Here is an 18336-nt window from a genome sequence, read left to right on the forward strand (position 1 = left end):
CTCTGTCTCAAAATGCTATAACACCAGGTGTGTTTCTGTTGACTTGTTTCATAAAGTTCAGTGGAAACATCTGAAATTCACCCCCCCCCCCCCCCCCCCCACCTAAAAAAAAAAAAAAAAAAAAAAAAATCACAAAAAAGTTTTTGTGCTTGGCTGAGGTGGAAAAATTGGTGAATCAATAAAAACAAAATGCAACAAACAGTAGGAAACAGAAATCGTGATGTGCATAAAACATGTGACTTAAACATAAGTGAAGCTTCTGTTCCACTGGAGACAAAAAATAATGGTGGATGAAAACATCAGAATGATAAGGAGACTGTAACCTTCCTCAAATGAATACATGAAACAACCATGAATGTCATGTTTCCATCACATTTTCTACATAGTTTTCACTTCTTTCAGGTTTGACTGGAGCTCTTTCAATTATGTCACCTTGGTTTGCCCTCTTCTGCAACACTTTAATGGTTCAATTTACTTTTTACTATTGATTAAAATTTGCTCTAAATGTGGACGGAAACTTGAATATTGTGACAGTGAACCTACATGAACGATACCAGGACCCTGAGACTGAAGCAGCTGAATTATTTTCACGTTATTAATTTCTTTATTTACATTTGTGCTTTTCTGGCTTTGACATGTAAAAATATCTGTGAAAAAGGTCAGTCTAGTTTACAGATCTAAATACACATGAACCTACTGTAAGTGGGCTCATGTGTAAACTTATTTATGTTTTGCTCAAATATATGTAGATTTCTTGAGTTGTAAACAAATCTAAAAATTCACCAGAGGTTCAATATGCTCCAACATTCACAAAAGATAAAAGTACTTGTAGGAGTCATGTTTAAACATTTAGGAATCAAAATGTGTAGAGTTAAACTTTGGGAGACGGCTTCAGAAACATTGGCATTAAAAACAGATCAGTTTCTCCAGCTTTGCGAGGTTTTTGCAGCATTAAAATTACGATTTAAAACACAAAGGTCTGTTTACTCTTTAGGCCTGTTTCCTCTTTTGTTTGAGCTGATTTTTATGTGAAAGTCTTCTCCTGTACAGCAGCATTGTTTCAGCGACAGCAGCTGGGCTCATGAGGGGCCCAGACGAGCGCATCAGCCATTACCGGGTCCCTCCTTCAGACCTATTAGGTCTTGCAAGGACTTCAAACACCAATTTGTTCTGCAAATAGCCCATTCAATTTGTGCCTGCCAAAGAGAGACACCTCTCTCCCCCTCTGCAGTAATTGAATCTTCAAAGGGACATTTTCCTCTATTTCTGTCAGGTATTAGAGTGATGAATAGCAAACGGTCATTTGAACAGAAAGAGAGGATACATGTTTATCCATTTTCAGTTAGACTCTCATCATGCGCCTTGATGATTGCTAGGCTGGAAATGTAATGGCAGGGCTACAGGATCTTCAATAGAGGATTTCCAGTGGTGAGGCGAGTCATGCACTGATCAGGCCCTTCTCATGAAAGATAAATTCTTGGGCTCTTGGATAATGGGATCTTGCAGTAATTATGTAATTACTGACATAAAGATGTGACTGAAATGGTTCACTGGTAAAAACAAGGGACTCGTGACAACATTAGCACACCCGCTTTCTGTAGAGATGCAGCTGTAAGTCTGTGAACTGGAATTCTCACAGTTACAAAATATAAAACCAAGTTTAACAAACTAACTCTGACTTTTCAATGAATTTACAGAGGCTTTTAAATCTTCAATGTTTTTATTAATTAAATACACCATACTGGAGCAAATGTCTCGGAAAATATCACAAATAAATTTCTCTTTCATTCAGCATTTATATGTTGGTGATGATCTCTACATTACTTACTATGAGCAAATTTCTTCTGTTTGCCATGGGTTCGGGTTTCGAGGGGAGGAGGGAGGAGAGAGGACTGGAGCTGAGAGCGGAGAGGTTGAATGTACTGTAGCCACGCCTGGACAACGACATTTACATGCATACTGTACATACATGGTCATTTTACAAATACACCAAGAGAGTGTCCGTGATTTGTTTTCCACAAAAAGCCACAGATTTTTTTTAAAACCCCATATTTTTATATATATACCACCAAAGAAAAAAAAACACATTCCCCTTTGACAACACTTAAAATATATAAAGTGGAAACACCATGTTGTTGGGAAATGAGGATAGAAAAGGAAGAGGAAAAATGAAAAGGTCCCGCTTTTCCCCAAAATGTTTTTAAACAAATATGCAGAGTTGAAAAGCCTGCATCTTTTTAACCTCAGTCTTTTCTCTTCCTAAAGAGTCCCCCTTGGATGCTGATCAGTCTCCAGTCTTTTTAGTCCAAGGTCATGGAGTCCTCAGCGTCCCGATTCAGGTGCAGTAAGTGCAAGTATCCACCCATATTTGGGGAAAAGCCAAGGTTGAAGGCTGAGCGTTGGGTATGGGTTGCAGAAATAAAAGTCAGGTTACTGGTAAGATGGGTAGAGGATTCCTTTAGGGCAAAGGGCCTGGGAGCACAGCTAAAAGGCTGGGGTGTTGCTGATCCACGCTGTCTCGGGTGACAATGAGTAAGGGCTAAAATGAAGGCACACATCCTGCTTCCTGCACAGCTCCCGCTTAACACACCTGGATAGTGAGAGATAAAATATTTTAAAAAAGAATTTTTTTCATTTTTAAAAAATAGGGTCGTCATTAAGGGCATCAGTTCACAAATTGCCATCAGTGTTTCACCCTGATAAATCAACTTTCCACCAGCTTCAGTGCTTAATTTATTGATCAGCCAGGCTTTGAAAACCATCTGGTGTCCTATTTACTCTGCATTAACTTAAAAGTGCATTCATGAAGCGATTCTCTTTGGTATAATTAGAACCACGCTCTAACATATCTGCAGGAGGTGTTCAGTCCTGTGAAACAGAAAAATGCAGGGGAGTAAAGACAATTATCTGTCTGGGTTCCACCAGAATCCAACTTTTTCATCTTTCTTATTTTTTGCTTTTTTTCTGCATGATTCTAAGGAGTGATTTACTTTTCCCTTCATCCCTCAAATCACTAGGAGGGCTTCAGTCTATTAGTAATTGCAAACTCCTACTTGGGGGCTAATTAAAGTGACTGACGCTGGGAGGGTCGCACTCCCCTGGGTCAGAGCAGCTCCGTATGAGAGAGGTAATTTGTCTGTTCTGAACAAAAAGATTAGGAAAAAAAAAACTGTGAAGAAAGCGTAATAAATGAGCATCAAATATCCTATGCCATGAGCGTAGACAGCACCAATTATGTCACAGCAAAATCGCACATCATCAAAACAATGGTCAGCAGATAACCCTGTGTTTCTGTGACTGCTTCATTTTCTCCTCTGCTAAACCAGCCTGTGCCTCTATATTCAATTTGCGTTGTGCTGTTGAGGATACATGAGGTATATTGATTTTGAGAGCTGTTATCCACCGTACGTCTGTGTTGTTTGAGGCCATCCAAATTCTGCTTTAGCAAAAGAAATGAGACTGTTTGTGTGATGAAGTGTTTCAGCAGCAGGATAATGCTCCTTATTTCACTCAGTGAGATAACAAAAGCATCCTGAGACTGTTCCCACTGAGCGATGTGTCTCTGTTTATTTAATAATTCTCTCTCTGCTATAATTAAAGCACCAGGGCCAATATTCAGATTGCATTTTAGCATCAATAATTCAGCAGTTTTCACTACAATTGATGTTAGCACATAAATAAACAATGAGGCCTCATATTTACTATGCCAGCAATGCTACCAGAGACATTGGGGGTGGGAGTAAGGGCTTAAACAGACATTTAAAATTAAGCTAGATAATGCAACAGCTTTCAATTTAAATGTGAGGAGCTCTAAGAGCTCTAAGAGCTGATTTGTAAAAGTGACAAGCCCTTAAAAGGCCTGTGACGTGGAGGGAGGGAGGGAGGGAAGGTGGGGTGGGGGGGCTTAATGGAGTTCTACCTCTCCTCTACTCACAAAACCACTCAAGGTGAAATGCATGCTCCCAACAATATAATTCCTCTTTCAGTCAGACTCTGACACACTCCAAACACCTCCCATATCTCTGTGTGTGCTGTGTGTGCAGACAAGGTATCAATAAAGCTCCGTGTTGTGAGGCAAAAATGATTATATCTCCTGCGGGCAGAATGAAGCTATCCTGAAGAATGAAGTTATCCTTCGTATATGATTAGGCCTTCTGTTTTGCTTTCACTGGAGCCATCAAGATCAAATCAGGGAAAGCCATGATGACAGCTTTCATGATATACTAGCTGCTGCAGCTCGCCGTCTGTGTTCAAACTCGGGTCCTGGATACATATTTTCGGCCTTGGAGTAATAACTTAGCCCAGGTGATCCCAGTCTTGTTGATAGAGAAGTCAAATACTGTTTTAAACACTTGGTATTAATGGCATCGCGTCATTTTTCAGCACAACTGGGAGACTGGCTCGGGACAGCAAATAAATTCAAGATGAGTCAAATATGTATCTGCTCATAACAAGCTGAGTGTGAGGACAGCAGTACAAAAAAAATCATTTTCACATGTTTTGTGCTGACGGTTAATACAGACTTTCTGAGTGCGTGTCCTCCAACAAGAATGATGGAAAAATCCATTGGCTGTCTAAAAATAAAATTCATCTCTGCTCTGTAAGATTTAATATCTGCTGCATGCCTTACAGTGGAGTCGAATCGACGACATCAATATAAACAGAGTGAAAAATGTTGGCTTGAATATTACAGATGTTTTTCTTTTCCTGCTAATGACTCCAACTGACTGAAGACAAGCCTTTACTGACTTCTGCCCCTTTTAGTACGTAGAGCTGAGACTACAAAGAACTCTGGAGCACTCTCCACCATCAGAGAGGCCCCGTCATGTTTCTCCGGTGCACGGAGAACGAGGACATGGGGAGGACGGTGGGTGTCTTACCTTCTGGTCGGGCAGTAGTGGGTTCGTCTGCAGTGAACTCAAATGGCCGTTGATGAGTGCTGTGGGTCTGTCATGTTCACAGAACAGGCTGCCGTTGATGTAGTGGAACCGGTCCCCGGGGACGAGCCGGTTCCGGCAGGTGGAACATGTGAAACACTGTGGGGGGGAGAAAAGCGATCACCAACCAGGCCTGATGGCCACGAGGCAGAGCTCAATCCTATTACATAATAACAGCTTGGAGCAAACACACATGCTTACGAAGGGACACACACAGACAAATATGTGTTTAGGTGCTTGGGTGGATAAAGCTGTAAAATACACATAAAACTAGTTATAATTTACAGCTTTTGGTGATAAATCGACTGATGAACTGAAAAAAAATACCTCCAACAATTTACTGAAGTACAAAGTGACGTCAGATCAATCCTAAAATATTTAATTTACTCTCACATAAGACTTAGATCGAAGCTGGAGAACACAGTATCAGTTAACTGTACATCAAAACAGGTGCTGATTACATTTTTATCAATCACCCTACTTGTGTAGAAATCTACTAGCTACTTGTGTCAGTCCTGCAAGTATTCATTCATTCAATGTTTTGAAATAAAAAATATTTTCTGCTTTAATGAGTTTATTGTCATTTTCAACACTCGGACTTAGTTTGTGAAAATTATTTATAAAAAATAAAAACAGTCAACAGCCCTGCTGTACACTGTGCTGCTAAGAAACATTTTCTAAATCTTTTATTTCAAAGACAACAAAGCTTTTCAATGTTAAGACGTCAATTCAATTCAATACGACTTTATTTATTCCTATAAGTGCGACTGTGCACAGTATCAACAACAACGCTGTTAATCACAAAACTAAGAGGAAATCAAATGTTATAAGCTTTAAAAAACTGTGTGCAACATTCTTTATCTCACTTCCTTCAGGTCAAAGCTTCACAGAGGAAACTCTCGGTTACCTTGAGATGGTACACGTTGCCCTGTGCCCTCATCACCAGCTCACTGGCTGGAATGGACTGGCCACAAGCGCTGCAAGCTCCACTGTTTCCAAATAATCTGAGAAAAGGGCAGAAGAAGGAAAAAGAGCAAGTGTTACTATGGAACCATTGTATGCATCTGCATAGATTTAGCCTTGTGTAATGGACCGTGGCAGCCACACGTTTGTCTGCTGAGTATGTGACTGAACGAAAACTATATTTAGTGCTAAGTTCACTATTCCCCAGCTCCATTTCTGTCGTGAAGGGAAAACACACAGGAGCAGAGAGAGAGGAGAGAAATAGACAATCATCACAGTATCAACAGAAAAATGAATCCTCCAGTTCTCTGCTCTCCACGAGCATCTAGCGCTGAAACTGCATATTACTTTTGGTGCACATTTTTTGCAACCTAATAATAACTTGGAACATAAGCAATCAGGACCTAAGAGGATTTGATTGTACATCCAGGCGGAGACATAGTGCTTTTGCCATTAGGACTCCTGTGAATGCTCTGTCAGTGCCGTGTTTCCATTAGAAACCCGTAGCTACTCGGGTTGATATATAATGTGCATGGGTTAACCTTTTCAATCATGGTGTCAACACTTTAGATTTGCTTCTGCTCATCTCTTTCGTCCCTAACCTTCTCTCTCTCTCTCTCTCTCTCTCTCTCTCTCTCTCTTTCTCTTTCTCTTTCTCTCTCTCTCTCTCTCTCTCTCTCTCCCTCTGCCTCTTGATAATGAAATGCTTGCTCCAGCTTCCCTTCTATCTTCCTTCTGAGTCCACAATTTAGATTACTTCATCTCGGTGAGCAGCAAACTGAATGAAATTTCGATTTGAGCAGAAAGTAATTTACTGGGATCTGGACCCATTTGTCATCATATCTCACCGGGTGTTTGCTCTATCACTGCACTTTTCCTAAGCAATCAAATAAGACCACGGCATCTGACATGCTCCGGAGAGAAGGGGAGAGAGGGAGACAGGGATGGAAAAAGAAAAGGATAGGGGGGAGTGGTTAACACTGGTGTGTGTGCATCAGATAAAGTTGTTTGGCTAAAAAAAACATTAACAAGAAAAAGAAACAAGAGGAAAGTGTTTTAAGATTTTCGTTTTTTTCTGTCAAGACAGTCTTGAGGACAATTTTATGAAAAGTATTTAACAAATTCACACTGAGACAGAGCGAGGGAATAAATGCTTCCACCATCCCAACCATAACCCAAGCAGTTGCTAGATAGATTGACGAACAAACAAGTGAGAGCTCTTTGCAAAGGGACACAGAAATGGCTTTCAATAAGACAGCCTAGGCAGAAGCAAATTTTGTCTTGGCATCATTTGGAAAGGCTCCATCAAAACTCAATTTCAGAAACTAATTAACTGGAGACTGTCGTCACAACACTGCCAATTCTCTGCTTTCACTGGGACAAACATGATAGTGGAAATGAACATATAGGCCTTGCTTTAAGACTCTTGTGCTCATGCAATGTGTGCGTAGAGGAAGGAAAAACTACACTTCTCCACGCAAAGACATTTCTGCACATCAAAGTCGCCTCATTCTAAAACTCAAACTTTGCTCAAATTGAAAACATGTTCCTTGTTTTCGTGTTGAATTTATTCATCACTGAGTTTCCACTGCGTGAATGCGTGAATGCATGAATGCTTTCGAGAGCTGTCGAAACTACAGGACCTTCTCACCACAGCCTTTTTTATTTCACCACAGTGTGGAACTTACACCAGGATGATTATTTTCACCATGAGACAGCTCTTGATAGTATTTGATTTAAGGACCCAAAGCCTTTAGGTGCTCAATTAAGCTGCTATATCGGTTTGAACTTGGGCTCTAATGGCCTCTTCTGCCAGTGAACTACAGCGCCGAGGTGAAGCAGACACCCCAGGTCAGTATAATTAAGGCCAAGGGACTCTTTAATTGCAATGACACATCTGGTTTCTGCTTTAAAAATACTATTACTGGTACTACTGGTTCATACTATCTTTCTGGAAGATGGATTTATCTTGCCTTATCTGGCCCCCACCACCCCACACTCCCGCAGATCTGACTTTACTCCAACCAACATGTTTGATTAAATTAAATAACAAACAAAAAAGACATTTAGAGCTGTCTGTTGTCTATATAAGCAATGACTATTGGATTTCATTTCAGCACTGACTGCCAGGTGAAATATGGCATGGCTTGCTGCTGGGCTGTCTGGTATACGCAGACCTCATTCACCAAGGCCTTTGAGTAGGGTAAAATTACCCCACAACAATGATTTCTGCAACACAGTCCATTAAAAATGCCTCTCTACATCAGCAGCCAAAGCACCTTAAAAGCACTAGGCCATATTGATACTGAAGCGGGGCTTTGCATAATGGCAAGAGCTGCATTAGAGAAAAGGGTGGAGGGGCCGGGGACAGGGTGGGGAAGGGAGGGATGGGGAGATTGCAAGGATGAGGGAGGTTGCGCGCGGATCTGTGTTGTGCATGTGTTCTGGGAGGAGGGGGATGGGGAAGTGTGTGTGTGTGTGTGTGTGTGTGTGTGTGTGTGTGTGTGTGTGTGTGTGTGTGTGTGTGTGTGTGTGTGTGTGTGTATAGGGGTGTCGGGGGGTGGTGGTGGTGGTGGTGGTGGGGGGGGGGATCAGCCAAATTACACTTGGTTAATTCAGAGTAACAGATCTGGCCCCAAGTGAATTGAAGGCCTTGAATTAATTCTGTTATGACAAATCAAGATAAACGTTTCCCCTAAATTGCATGCGATTTAATTAATTTCTGAGATCCCGGTTTTTTCCTGGCCTAATAGTTCACATTCTCTTGTGCTGTCATAGTGCTTGAGTGGGCAGACTTCAAAGTGATATTAAATAACCAACTATTAGATTTACCTCACACGTTCTATTGGAAAAGTGCCATTTAATTACCTAGGCTTATTCAATTAAGGGGACAGCATTCTCCCTGAATCCAGCAGCCACAAGTAAATTACTTCTCCCTCTACTAGCAGCCCACAGAAATAATATCAGCTCCAGCTTAAAATGACATGATCCCCACAGCAAACGCAACTTTGGGTTTAAGTTTGACATCAAAGCTCTTGGTGGCAGCGCTGCATGAAAAACAAAGACGGTGTTTGTCCTGTGATGTTTGTGAATATTCGTACTTGATTGATGGGAGATGGGCATCATCCCAGGCCAGGGATCCATCCCATTAAAGCCCCGACGTGATGCGCTTTGTCTCAGGCTAAATCCGATGAGCATTTTCATATCAGCTGTATGAATATAAGTTGGGAGCTACAGCTGATAATGTATGTCATATGGGCAGTTTAACAGTCTATTACAAAAATGAGTCTGGCCCTTTAAGATGAGGGGGAAAAAAACAGCGGCAAATGGCCTTCGCAATAATCCCTCTTCTCTATCTGTCTTTCTCTCTTGCTCTCTCTCAAAAGCCAATTTGGTTAATTAAATGTTTTGTTTGCAGTGTGGCTCTCATTCATTTCGGACACGTCATTGGGAGCGGATACAAGCCAGGGACCAGATCTCATTAGATAAAACCCATCAGGACTAAAGGAAATGGAGGGGGACTATAATTAAAGCATTTAATTGTGTAGACTCACTGTCAGATGTTTTTTTCCCTCCTCTCCTATCTTTATCTCTACAGAGATCTCATGGTTCCATAATATGCGTTTTAGCGCTTCCACCAAGCATGCTCTCATTACAAGTGGAAAGGTGTATCCACATTTTCCCCCCTTCCAATTTTAATTACGTTATAGTCCCATTATGAATGAAGTACCCCATTGACTTCCTCATCCTTTTTATGAGGTGGGTGTGAGAGCGCACAGGCACACTTTAGATTTGGAATTATCCATGCAGATTTAATAGCAGCGTTGCATGTTAACTGTAGTACAGATCCATCTTTTAGATTTTTAATGCAAAAAGAAATAAGACAAAAAATTTCAACTCAAAAACATGAATATAAAAGTGAACTGAAGTGTAAAGAGAATAAAGGTCAAAACAGCTGATTGATGGGTTTAAAATCATCCCAGGTGATACAAGAAACTGCTTTAACTTTCAGTTGACTGTGCCTCGTACCGTCACATCGAGCTGATCCACATTACCAGAATAAGAGTGTCATCAACAACCTCTGTCTGGGTGTCTGGCACACCTACTAGAATATTCAAAAAGGCTCTCTTTGCTAATTAAACTGTGCTTTTCTGTTATGTAAAAAAAAGACTGAAAAATAAAACAACATTTACGTTTGCTCACAAAGCAAACATAAATCCCACAAGACCAATTTTCTGTCCTTCAGTTGACCATGAACAGCAAACAGGACAGACATGCAGATGGCCGCAGAGCAACTCTTTTGCTTGGTGCTCTGTCAACATGCCAACGTGTTTGACCTCTTTCAGGCCAGTGAGACTTCAACCAGGATACTTTCATGAGCCCCGATGACGTTAGCACGATTTGAGACATGTTCTGCTGAAATACACTCAACTTAGTCGATCGTTGCATGACCAGCAAAGATCACTGTTAATTTAGCCCTGTTTTTTTTTTTTTTTTTTTTATTTGCTTTAACGTCATTATTTAATATTCTGGAACTTTTAAAAATTCATGCATGATGAGAAATAAGCTGTCCAACTCATACTGTCCCCTGAGAACGGCAATTACCTCAGATAATCTGTAGTAATAACAATCAGTGGCACTCTCTTGAAAATGAACCGTGCATGCATTACGAGTTCCCCCTCTCACCTGATATAGTCATTTCTACAGAGGATCATGCCGCTTTTTGTATAGCACGATGTGCCGATTTCACCCAGCTGGGCCTGGCAGCAGGAGCACTTGAGGCATCGGCTGTGCCAATAGCTGTCCATGGTGTAAAGGAGGAAGCGGTCTGCGATTTTGCCCCCACACCCCGCACACCGCTTCCAGGAAAGAGAACCTGTGCCCACCGGTGGTGGCTGGCTGCTGCCTCCGGGATTCACCATTGTCCCTACAAACACAAACACAAACAGAAGAGATGATGTGGACGGTACATGTCAAACCCAGAAGGCTGCAGTTCATACTTACTCTTCCTACCAGGAAAGTATAGTTTTGTGAGCAGTGGCGTCAGGACTTGAGATGGGTCACAGGTAATGCTGGATCCTTATATGAGAAGTTAATACAATAATGTACACTCCACAAATGAAAATGATCAGTTATGAAATTTAAAAATCCAGACCTTTAAACACGTTGTTGAGGAGCTGCAAAGTGCAAATCATACCAAAGCACAATAGCTGATCTCATTAAGGGAACAGATCCGAGTCCTGTTCTGCTGTAAGAGAGCTACAAGTCCTTTAGTGAACTAATCTGCCCTTGATCTCTGTCTCATCCCCACGCTGTTGCTTCACTGACCTCTCATGATGAATGTCTGTTAAATGATGAGACCAAAGGAACAATTACGCAGCGCAGGCTTTTGTTGAGCTGCCCTAAGAAATTCTAAATAGCACGATACTTCACCGAACGGCTCGGATGTGGTGGTTATTGCAAAACACAAAAGGACAGGCTGAAACAGAATTTGCTTCACAGTCACATGGGAAAACACTCTGACATATTGGTTCTGTGTTTACAGACACCTGACACTTGCTAGGCCTTTCACCCAAACAATGAATATGATCTGTCTAGTGACTATAAACCAATATTTAACAGCACCTTAATGGGACACAAAACATCACGATGTTAAGTGTTCTAATCTAATGAAATGCTGGAATTTGTTTCCCCCACAAAATGAATGTGAGTTCTTTCAAATGTAATCTTCTCCAGTTTGGTCAGGCAGACTACATGCCTGGATAAAGCCAAATCTTTGTTGAAAGGCAGGTAGGCTAATTAGAGTTGGGGGGGGGGGGGGGGGGCTGCACAGAAAAGCATTCACTAAGCCCATTAGCGATGGCTCTCGGGGACAAACCACGGCGAACCTTAGTGCTGATTAAATCTAACAGGAGATGAATCAAAAAGCCGACCTGAAAGTGACTCCCTGAATAAACAAGACGGACCATCGTCAAGTTTCATTCAGAGAGGAGTTCTTTTTTTTCCGCTGAGGGATGGAGGGGACAGAGGGGGAGAGGAGGGAGGGGGGGGGGGGTGGCTTTTAACTTAAATGGGCTAACTCAAGTAATTACACGGGCAGGCAATTTGGGCGCAGAGACCGAGTCATGGAAATAGGAGCGAGGGGAAAAACATATCAGGCAGCCATGTGCTGAAAGGTCCTGTCCGCTGGCTGCTGCTTTTTTAATGGAAAATAAAAGAAATGTAGAATCACACCGCTGCTGGTGCGGGCTCAAAACGGCAACAGGGAAAAAGGAGAGGAAGGAGAATGTCGCAGGAATTATACAGGCTATCAAATATCACCGCTAGCATTCCTACAATAAAGACGCGAGAACAACCGAGGACGCTTTCCAGAGAAAAGCGGCTATAATTAGAAAATAAGGCAACACAGCTGTAATACCAACAAACACCCACCTCGTCTGCTTCTTTTAAGTGTAATGGCTGTAAAGTTGATGACTTGAAGGGGAAGTCGGTGAACAGGTAGGCTACAACAGTCCCGAAAAGTGCAGGTAAAAAGCGGACACACTATCGCGCGCCGTCGGCCTCCAGCTCCGCGCGACAGCGAACCTCAGCGAGGACTTGAGCTCGTGCGTTCACAGGCAATAAGCGGAGAGCCGAGCAAATGGAGTTATCAGATAGTATTTCCACCGGATGGTTCCCGTGTTACTGTGGCTGCTTTACTGCTCTTTCTTTTCGCTGGAACAAAAGAAGTCCATTGCAAGACGTGATTACAGGTCTGCGCATGCCGCAACGTCCTCGGAGCCGAGAAGCGCGTGTTGTGGAGACGGAAAGGAAAAACAACGAGGCTGGCAGAGAGGATGTAACTGACGGTCCTCTGATCCGGTCTCCGGCTCCCGTTAGCTGCTTGCTCTACATGTGTCGCTGACAGGAAGAAACCTCCAGTAAAAAACCCCTTTTAGCCGCGTGACGAAGGTGCCGACGCAGCCAATCCGCGCGCACTCCATTTAGGAGGAATAACAAATCCAGCCAATCAGAGAGAGGGGAGATTGACTTGGACACGCAGAGATGGATGGAAACGGAGGTGATCGGTCGAGATGGACCTGAGAGGTGCGAAAGACACGGAGAAGAGACACTTTTCTGAGAAGAGTGAACGCACTCACACACAGACAGTTTGGAGAAGCTGCAGATCAACAGAAGCCTGGTGTTTCTGTGCGACTCTGGCTTTCATTACTTACAATATCCAATGTTTATTTATGATCTTTTTTAACCGTCTCTAGTATTCATAACGGGAGTGACTGGCTGTGGCAGCTGAATATTATCCTGGTAAAACGCATGGGGTTTTGCCTGTCTCTGCTCTGAGTGGTTTCCTGTGAGATCAGACCAAACATTTTTTACATACAGGCTTCATGGCAACACCCTGAAGCCTACATTCATCTCACGTCTGAGTTTAATTAGTTGACATTCAATAACTACTTAGTTTACCAAGGGTGACTCCAACCTCTGGGAAATATCAAGGCCTAATAGCTGCGTGGTGGCGCCATCGTCTGTCACTGAAAATAATCGCAGCGAGGCCTTCTGTCGTTTACAACCTCATTAAGCCTCAGGTCATTGGTTTCAACACCTATTAAGGCTAATCTGCAAGACCTCGATTTGGCTGAGATCGTTTAATTAATTCGGTCTTACAGTTTTAGTTTGTCACCATCATGTGAGACATCAAAGACAATTTAAATTGGAAGCAAGCGAAACACCTTTTAATAAAACTAATGTGGTGCTGACATGTTTTCTAATGTGATGCTGAAAGAGAAGAAAATAACTCCTCTTTTGGGGTGTAACAGCCTTAAACTGCTCTGTGCAAAAAAAAAAGAAGAATCTCTTCAACTGAACAAAAAAAGTGTTGTTATTGGAGAAAAGTTGCCTCCGAGGAAAGTTGTTTGAGATTCACCGGGTTGAGTGGTTTTACATGACAAAACAGCTCTATTATAAGATGCCCCTGGCTTCATTAGAAAGACATCAGATGTATAAAGATTATCTTTTTCTTGACTTTAATTGTTTAATTATTCCTGCAGCTCCAAAGAGATTGTGCTGCATCAAGCTGATTTCCCTTTGGCAAAGCCAATGCTACTCCACCTTGGTTTGAGCCACATTCTCTTGACATTCTCATCAAGCCTCTCATTCGCTAGAACAAAAAAACCACAGAAGATGGCAAAGAATATCTTTTCCACCAAGGAATGATTAATTGATATAAATGATTAAAACAGAGGGAAATTATGAAATGAATTTGAAAAGGGGCCTCACAGGAAAAGCTTTGTTTGTTCCAGGCCTATTTTAATGAGCTTTTCATAACTGGGCAGGAGAAATTACTCTGCATGTTCTTTTTCTAGCTCTCTTTTGCAAAATAATTATGGCTAGTTGAAGTGAGGAGGAGGAGGGGATGGAGGGGTCAGGGATTTTGTGGGGGGGGGTTTGGAGATGAGCAGGAGAGAGAGAGAGAGAGAGAGAGAGAGATGGGGGGGGGGGGGGGGGGCTCAGAAATTGATCATCTCCTTTCTCCACTGAGATCTTTCAAGTCTTGTGGCAGTTTCCAAGCAGCTGCATTATGAAGCGGACCAGATAAAAAAAAAAAAAACACGGTACACAACAATATGACAGAACACTATTTCAGTGTTTAAACAGGGACAAGAGAGCGTCAGATGTGGCTCGCAGTGTTGATACTCCCCACAGGGGTGATCTCACTGAGATGAAAAGGAGACCACGGTGCTTCATAATGAAGCTGCTTGTCCTGTGGGAAAAAGCAACAGAGCCACATTCAACATGGTGGTTAAGATTCAGATTCACTCTGTGTTATATTCTATTAACATGACATGAGCCACAGAGAGGCCGCTTTCAATCTGCAAGTTTACACACCACAGGCAGTCCTCTAACTAAACAACATGCAGGTCACCATAACAATCTCTCCTGCTCATTTCATAAGATCACATTGGATTGTTGACCACAGCGATGTGTGGCCTTGTGTTCTGTTTGTGTGATATAGCATCAGACTCGCTTTACTGCGTTTGTGTGTGTGCGCTGTCTTTTAGAGAGAATGATGTTTAGTTAGCCGAGCCAACTGATGAGGGAAGATTAGAGTTCAGATTATCTGCAGATAGAGAGGGCCCACTCCATGGCTGCATGGAGTACGGCAGACTCTGCAGAAAGATCTCGAAATGAAATCTACTAAATGAGCATCTGGCTACTTACATAAAATCACATTAAAGGAATAGTTTGACATTTTGGGAAATATGCATGTTCACGTCCTTGCTGAGAGTTATGAAGCTAAACCCAGCTGCCAGGGTCAGTTTAGCCTAGCATAGAGACTGGAAAAGGGGGAAACAGTAGTTCAATACTTGAGCAGTACGCAGATTTAGTTACCTCTGGACAGAGCCAGACTAGTTGTTTTCAGCCCTTAAGCTACGCCAAGCTAGCCAACTGCTAGCTGTAGCTTCACATTTACTGTACAGCCATGAGAGTGGTATCTATCTTTTAGCCTAACTGTTGTCAGAAGAGCAAATTTCCAGAAATACTGTAATTTTATCAAATTCAATTCTTTAAACCGTTTTATATGAAAGACTGGTGATAAATTTCTTTTAAAAATGGCATTTCTGGTGGATTTGCGGATGCTATAAGTGCACATTCCATTCAGTACATTGCAAATCAATACACTCCATTTCATGGTTATGGGAGACTACAGGCATGGAATGTGTCATTGAAATGGCATGAAAATAAGCACATTCAGAATGACTAAATTAGTGTAATCAAACCCTTCAATCTGAGTTCATGGCTGTGTTGCTTTGTCTTGTGGTATGTTCTCTGTACGCCTTCCACTTTACCATGTGGTTCGGCTCGACTTGGGTCACGAAACAATGAAACGGCCAAAAGCCTTTTGCTTGATGTAACCCTCTAAAATATGCCTCACTTCATTTATTTGGTGGCATTGATCTTGTTCATTTATCGTTCGTAATTAAACAGAAAGCAAATGAGTAAATGGAAATGAACAACTCAGTAAATACCCCATGTATGTCAGTGTCAGTCTTTCTTTAAGGCCTGTGCTGACAGTTTTTCATCAGCTCTGGGCAGTGCTCTGCAACAGTTCTGAAAAATGTGTCAGGACCAATACAGTGGTCTGAAGATCAAGAGAGAGAGAGAGAGAGAGAGAGAGAGGTACAAAATGAAAGTCAAACGCTTTTTTGCACTGTGTTTGACACATAGTCCCAAGTTACATGTACACAATAGAAATGAGTCACCAGAGAGCAAGTACGATTTCACAATCCAGATTGTATTAGCACTTTAAAAAACCTGAGTGAAAATGCTGAAAATCTGGAAAAACCTTGAAATGTCAAAAAAACGTTTTTATGCTTAGGAGAGGTGGAAAAGTTGGTGTATCGATAAAAGGAATATGCGACTAAGTGCAACGATGATATACAGAAATCACATTACTTAAATGTCACTCAAGCCTCGGCGCCAGGAGAGACAAAAATGGCAGCAGACAAAACCATCAGGCATGTGTGGACTGACAAGGACACTGCAACATTCTCTGAAATAATGCAACAAACAAAAACAAAATCTCTGTCCTCTCCAGACCTCAGAGGTTTAATGGCACCTTACTGGAAAATTTGTGCAACCCACTGCTTACCTCGATGAACCAACTCCTTATATTCGAATCACAGCAATGGATGGAAATATGTCCAAATTTGCATTTTCTTTCACAGGCTGTCTTCTATTAAAATTGCAGAACTATTATATCATTCAAATCCCACAGAGAAAAAGATGTCTGTGGTATTGACACCATGATGCTGAAAAATCTGAGTGTATCTAGGATCAAGGATAAAGGATCAAGGAACTTTATTGTCATACCAGGACATTTACATGTTATGGTACGAAATTAGTACTCAGGTCCCAGTTTAAGCCATTCAGAGCCGTGAACAAAATGCAGTATAAACATAAGGGCAATAGTATAAACATTAGAGTAGAAAAATAAATATAACATTAGAGAAATTAAAATAAACATTAGAGTAGAAATATATAAACATTGTGAAATTAAACAATTAGCAATTAAATAGAGTAAAAATTATGATCACCCAATTATGAGAATCACTCATCTAACCATTTCTAAGGGTTTTTTCAACCTTGTATTGTATAATTAATAAAACTCTGTTTGTCCTTTATTGTGGTTGTCATTTCATTCTATCACTGTGCTGAATGCTTTTCTTTGATATTTTATGTGATATACTGTATACTGCCTTGTGCTCAGATTAAAACTGCTTGGCATGTTTGCATTAATTTAATTCATTTCCTTTTTTCTTTTCATCATTTTTATCTGTAATTTTATGTTTGTTTGTTTGTTGTTCTTTTTAATGGAGGCCTTAATTAGCCTTTGGCTAACTCTGGTACATTTACAAAAACATACACTATCCCTGTTAAAAAAAAAAAAAAAAAAAAAGTAATTAAAAAGCCTTTTGGGAAATACACTTATTTTCTTTCCAAAAGTGAGATGAGAAGATTGATATCAAGTTCATGTCTGTTGTTCATTTAACGTGGAGCTGAAGTCAGGTCATCTTTAGCCTAATTTGGCAAAAATCCTGTAAACGGAGAAACAGTTAGCCTGACTGTGTCCAACTGTCTTATTTATACAGTGCTTATGTTCAGCTTATGTTCAAGTGTTGAGCCACATGAATATGTAAAAACAATCATTTCAGGTATTCAGGGGAGAGTGTATATCAGAACACTGTTTTGGCCTCTGTACAGGCACAGTGACCAAACCTGGTGATCTCACTGTGACAACAAAACTTAAAGCTGCTATAATCTATATATTTTTATTAACAATAAGTGGTATGCGTAATATGAAAGGTGTCACTCAAAACTTAAAAGGTGACTGTATCTCAGTATTGTGTTTCCACTACAATGAAATGGCAGAATTCTGTTTGAGTAAAGAAGTAACACGTAGACAAAGCAAGGCTAACTGGTTCTCCCTGCCTCCAGGCTTTGGGCTAGCCTAACCTAGCTCAGCTGCACGATGCACTGTTTGTGAGGCTCGTTTTTGGATATGTCCGTTGTTGCAAACAAACTCAACTGAATGTTTTTTCCCAGGAAAACAAGACATAAATATCTGATGGAGTAATTGACAAGATGTGGGGCAAAAGGCAAAGAAAGGGGAAAAAAATGCTGACAGTACTGACCATTCTAACCCTCAGGTGGCATAATCATCAGAGGACATCAGGATACATGTATTTGTACCTTTACACTATATTTATAAATCTGCTTTTATTCCCACAAAGGTTTTCTCATTTGACACCATCGAACAAGAAGGGATTTTTGTTTCCAAAAATTAACTGTAGCCTGTGTCTGTGCAGGATCTGGGCCTCAGAACCAAGCTTTTCATGTAAAGCTATTTAATGAACCCATCTAGTCTGTCATGACATTT

The 18336-nt window shown here is 41.2% G+C and overlaps 1 protein-coding gene across 2 annotated transcripts in view; it reads right to left on the reverse strand.

Moving 5' to 3' along the window:
* Positions 1–1715: 1715 nt before the first annotated feature.
* lmo4b (LIM domain only 4b) overlaps positions 1716–18336 on the reverse strand; it is a 41921-nt gene continuing 25300 nt past the window's right edge. The window contains exons 1-5 of one of the 2 annotated variants that reach the window (XM_041040169.1): positions 12333–12784; positions 10587–10827; positions 5845–5941; positions 4881–5036; positions 1716–2590 (exon numbers count right to left, since the gene is read on the reverse strand). In XM_041040169.1, the coding sequence (XP_040896103.1) occupies positions 2582–2590; positions 4881–5036; positions 5845–5941; positions 10587–10822 (498 nt within the window). In that variant the 5' untranslated portion in view covers positions 10823–10827; positions 12333–12784 and the 3' untranslated portion in view covers positions 1716–2581. Of the gene's footprint in view, positions 2591–4880; positions 5037–5844; positions 5942–10586; positions 10828–12332; positions 12785–18336 lie in introns of those variants that run through there. The other variant, XM_041040167.1, reaches the window with a different exon arrangement.

This window comes from Toxotes jaculatrix, chromosome 6 (assembly GCF_017976425.1).
Source record: "Toxotes jaculatrix isolate fToxJac2 chromosome 6, fToxJac2.pri, whole genome shotgun sequence".
Lineage (NCBI taxonomy): Eukaryota > Metazoa > Chordata > Actinopteri > Toxotidae > Toxotes > Toxotes jaculatrix.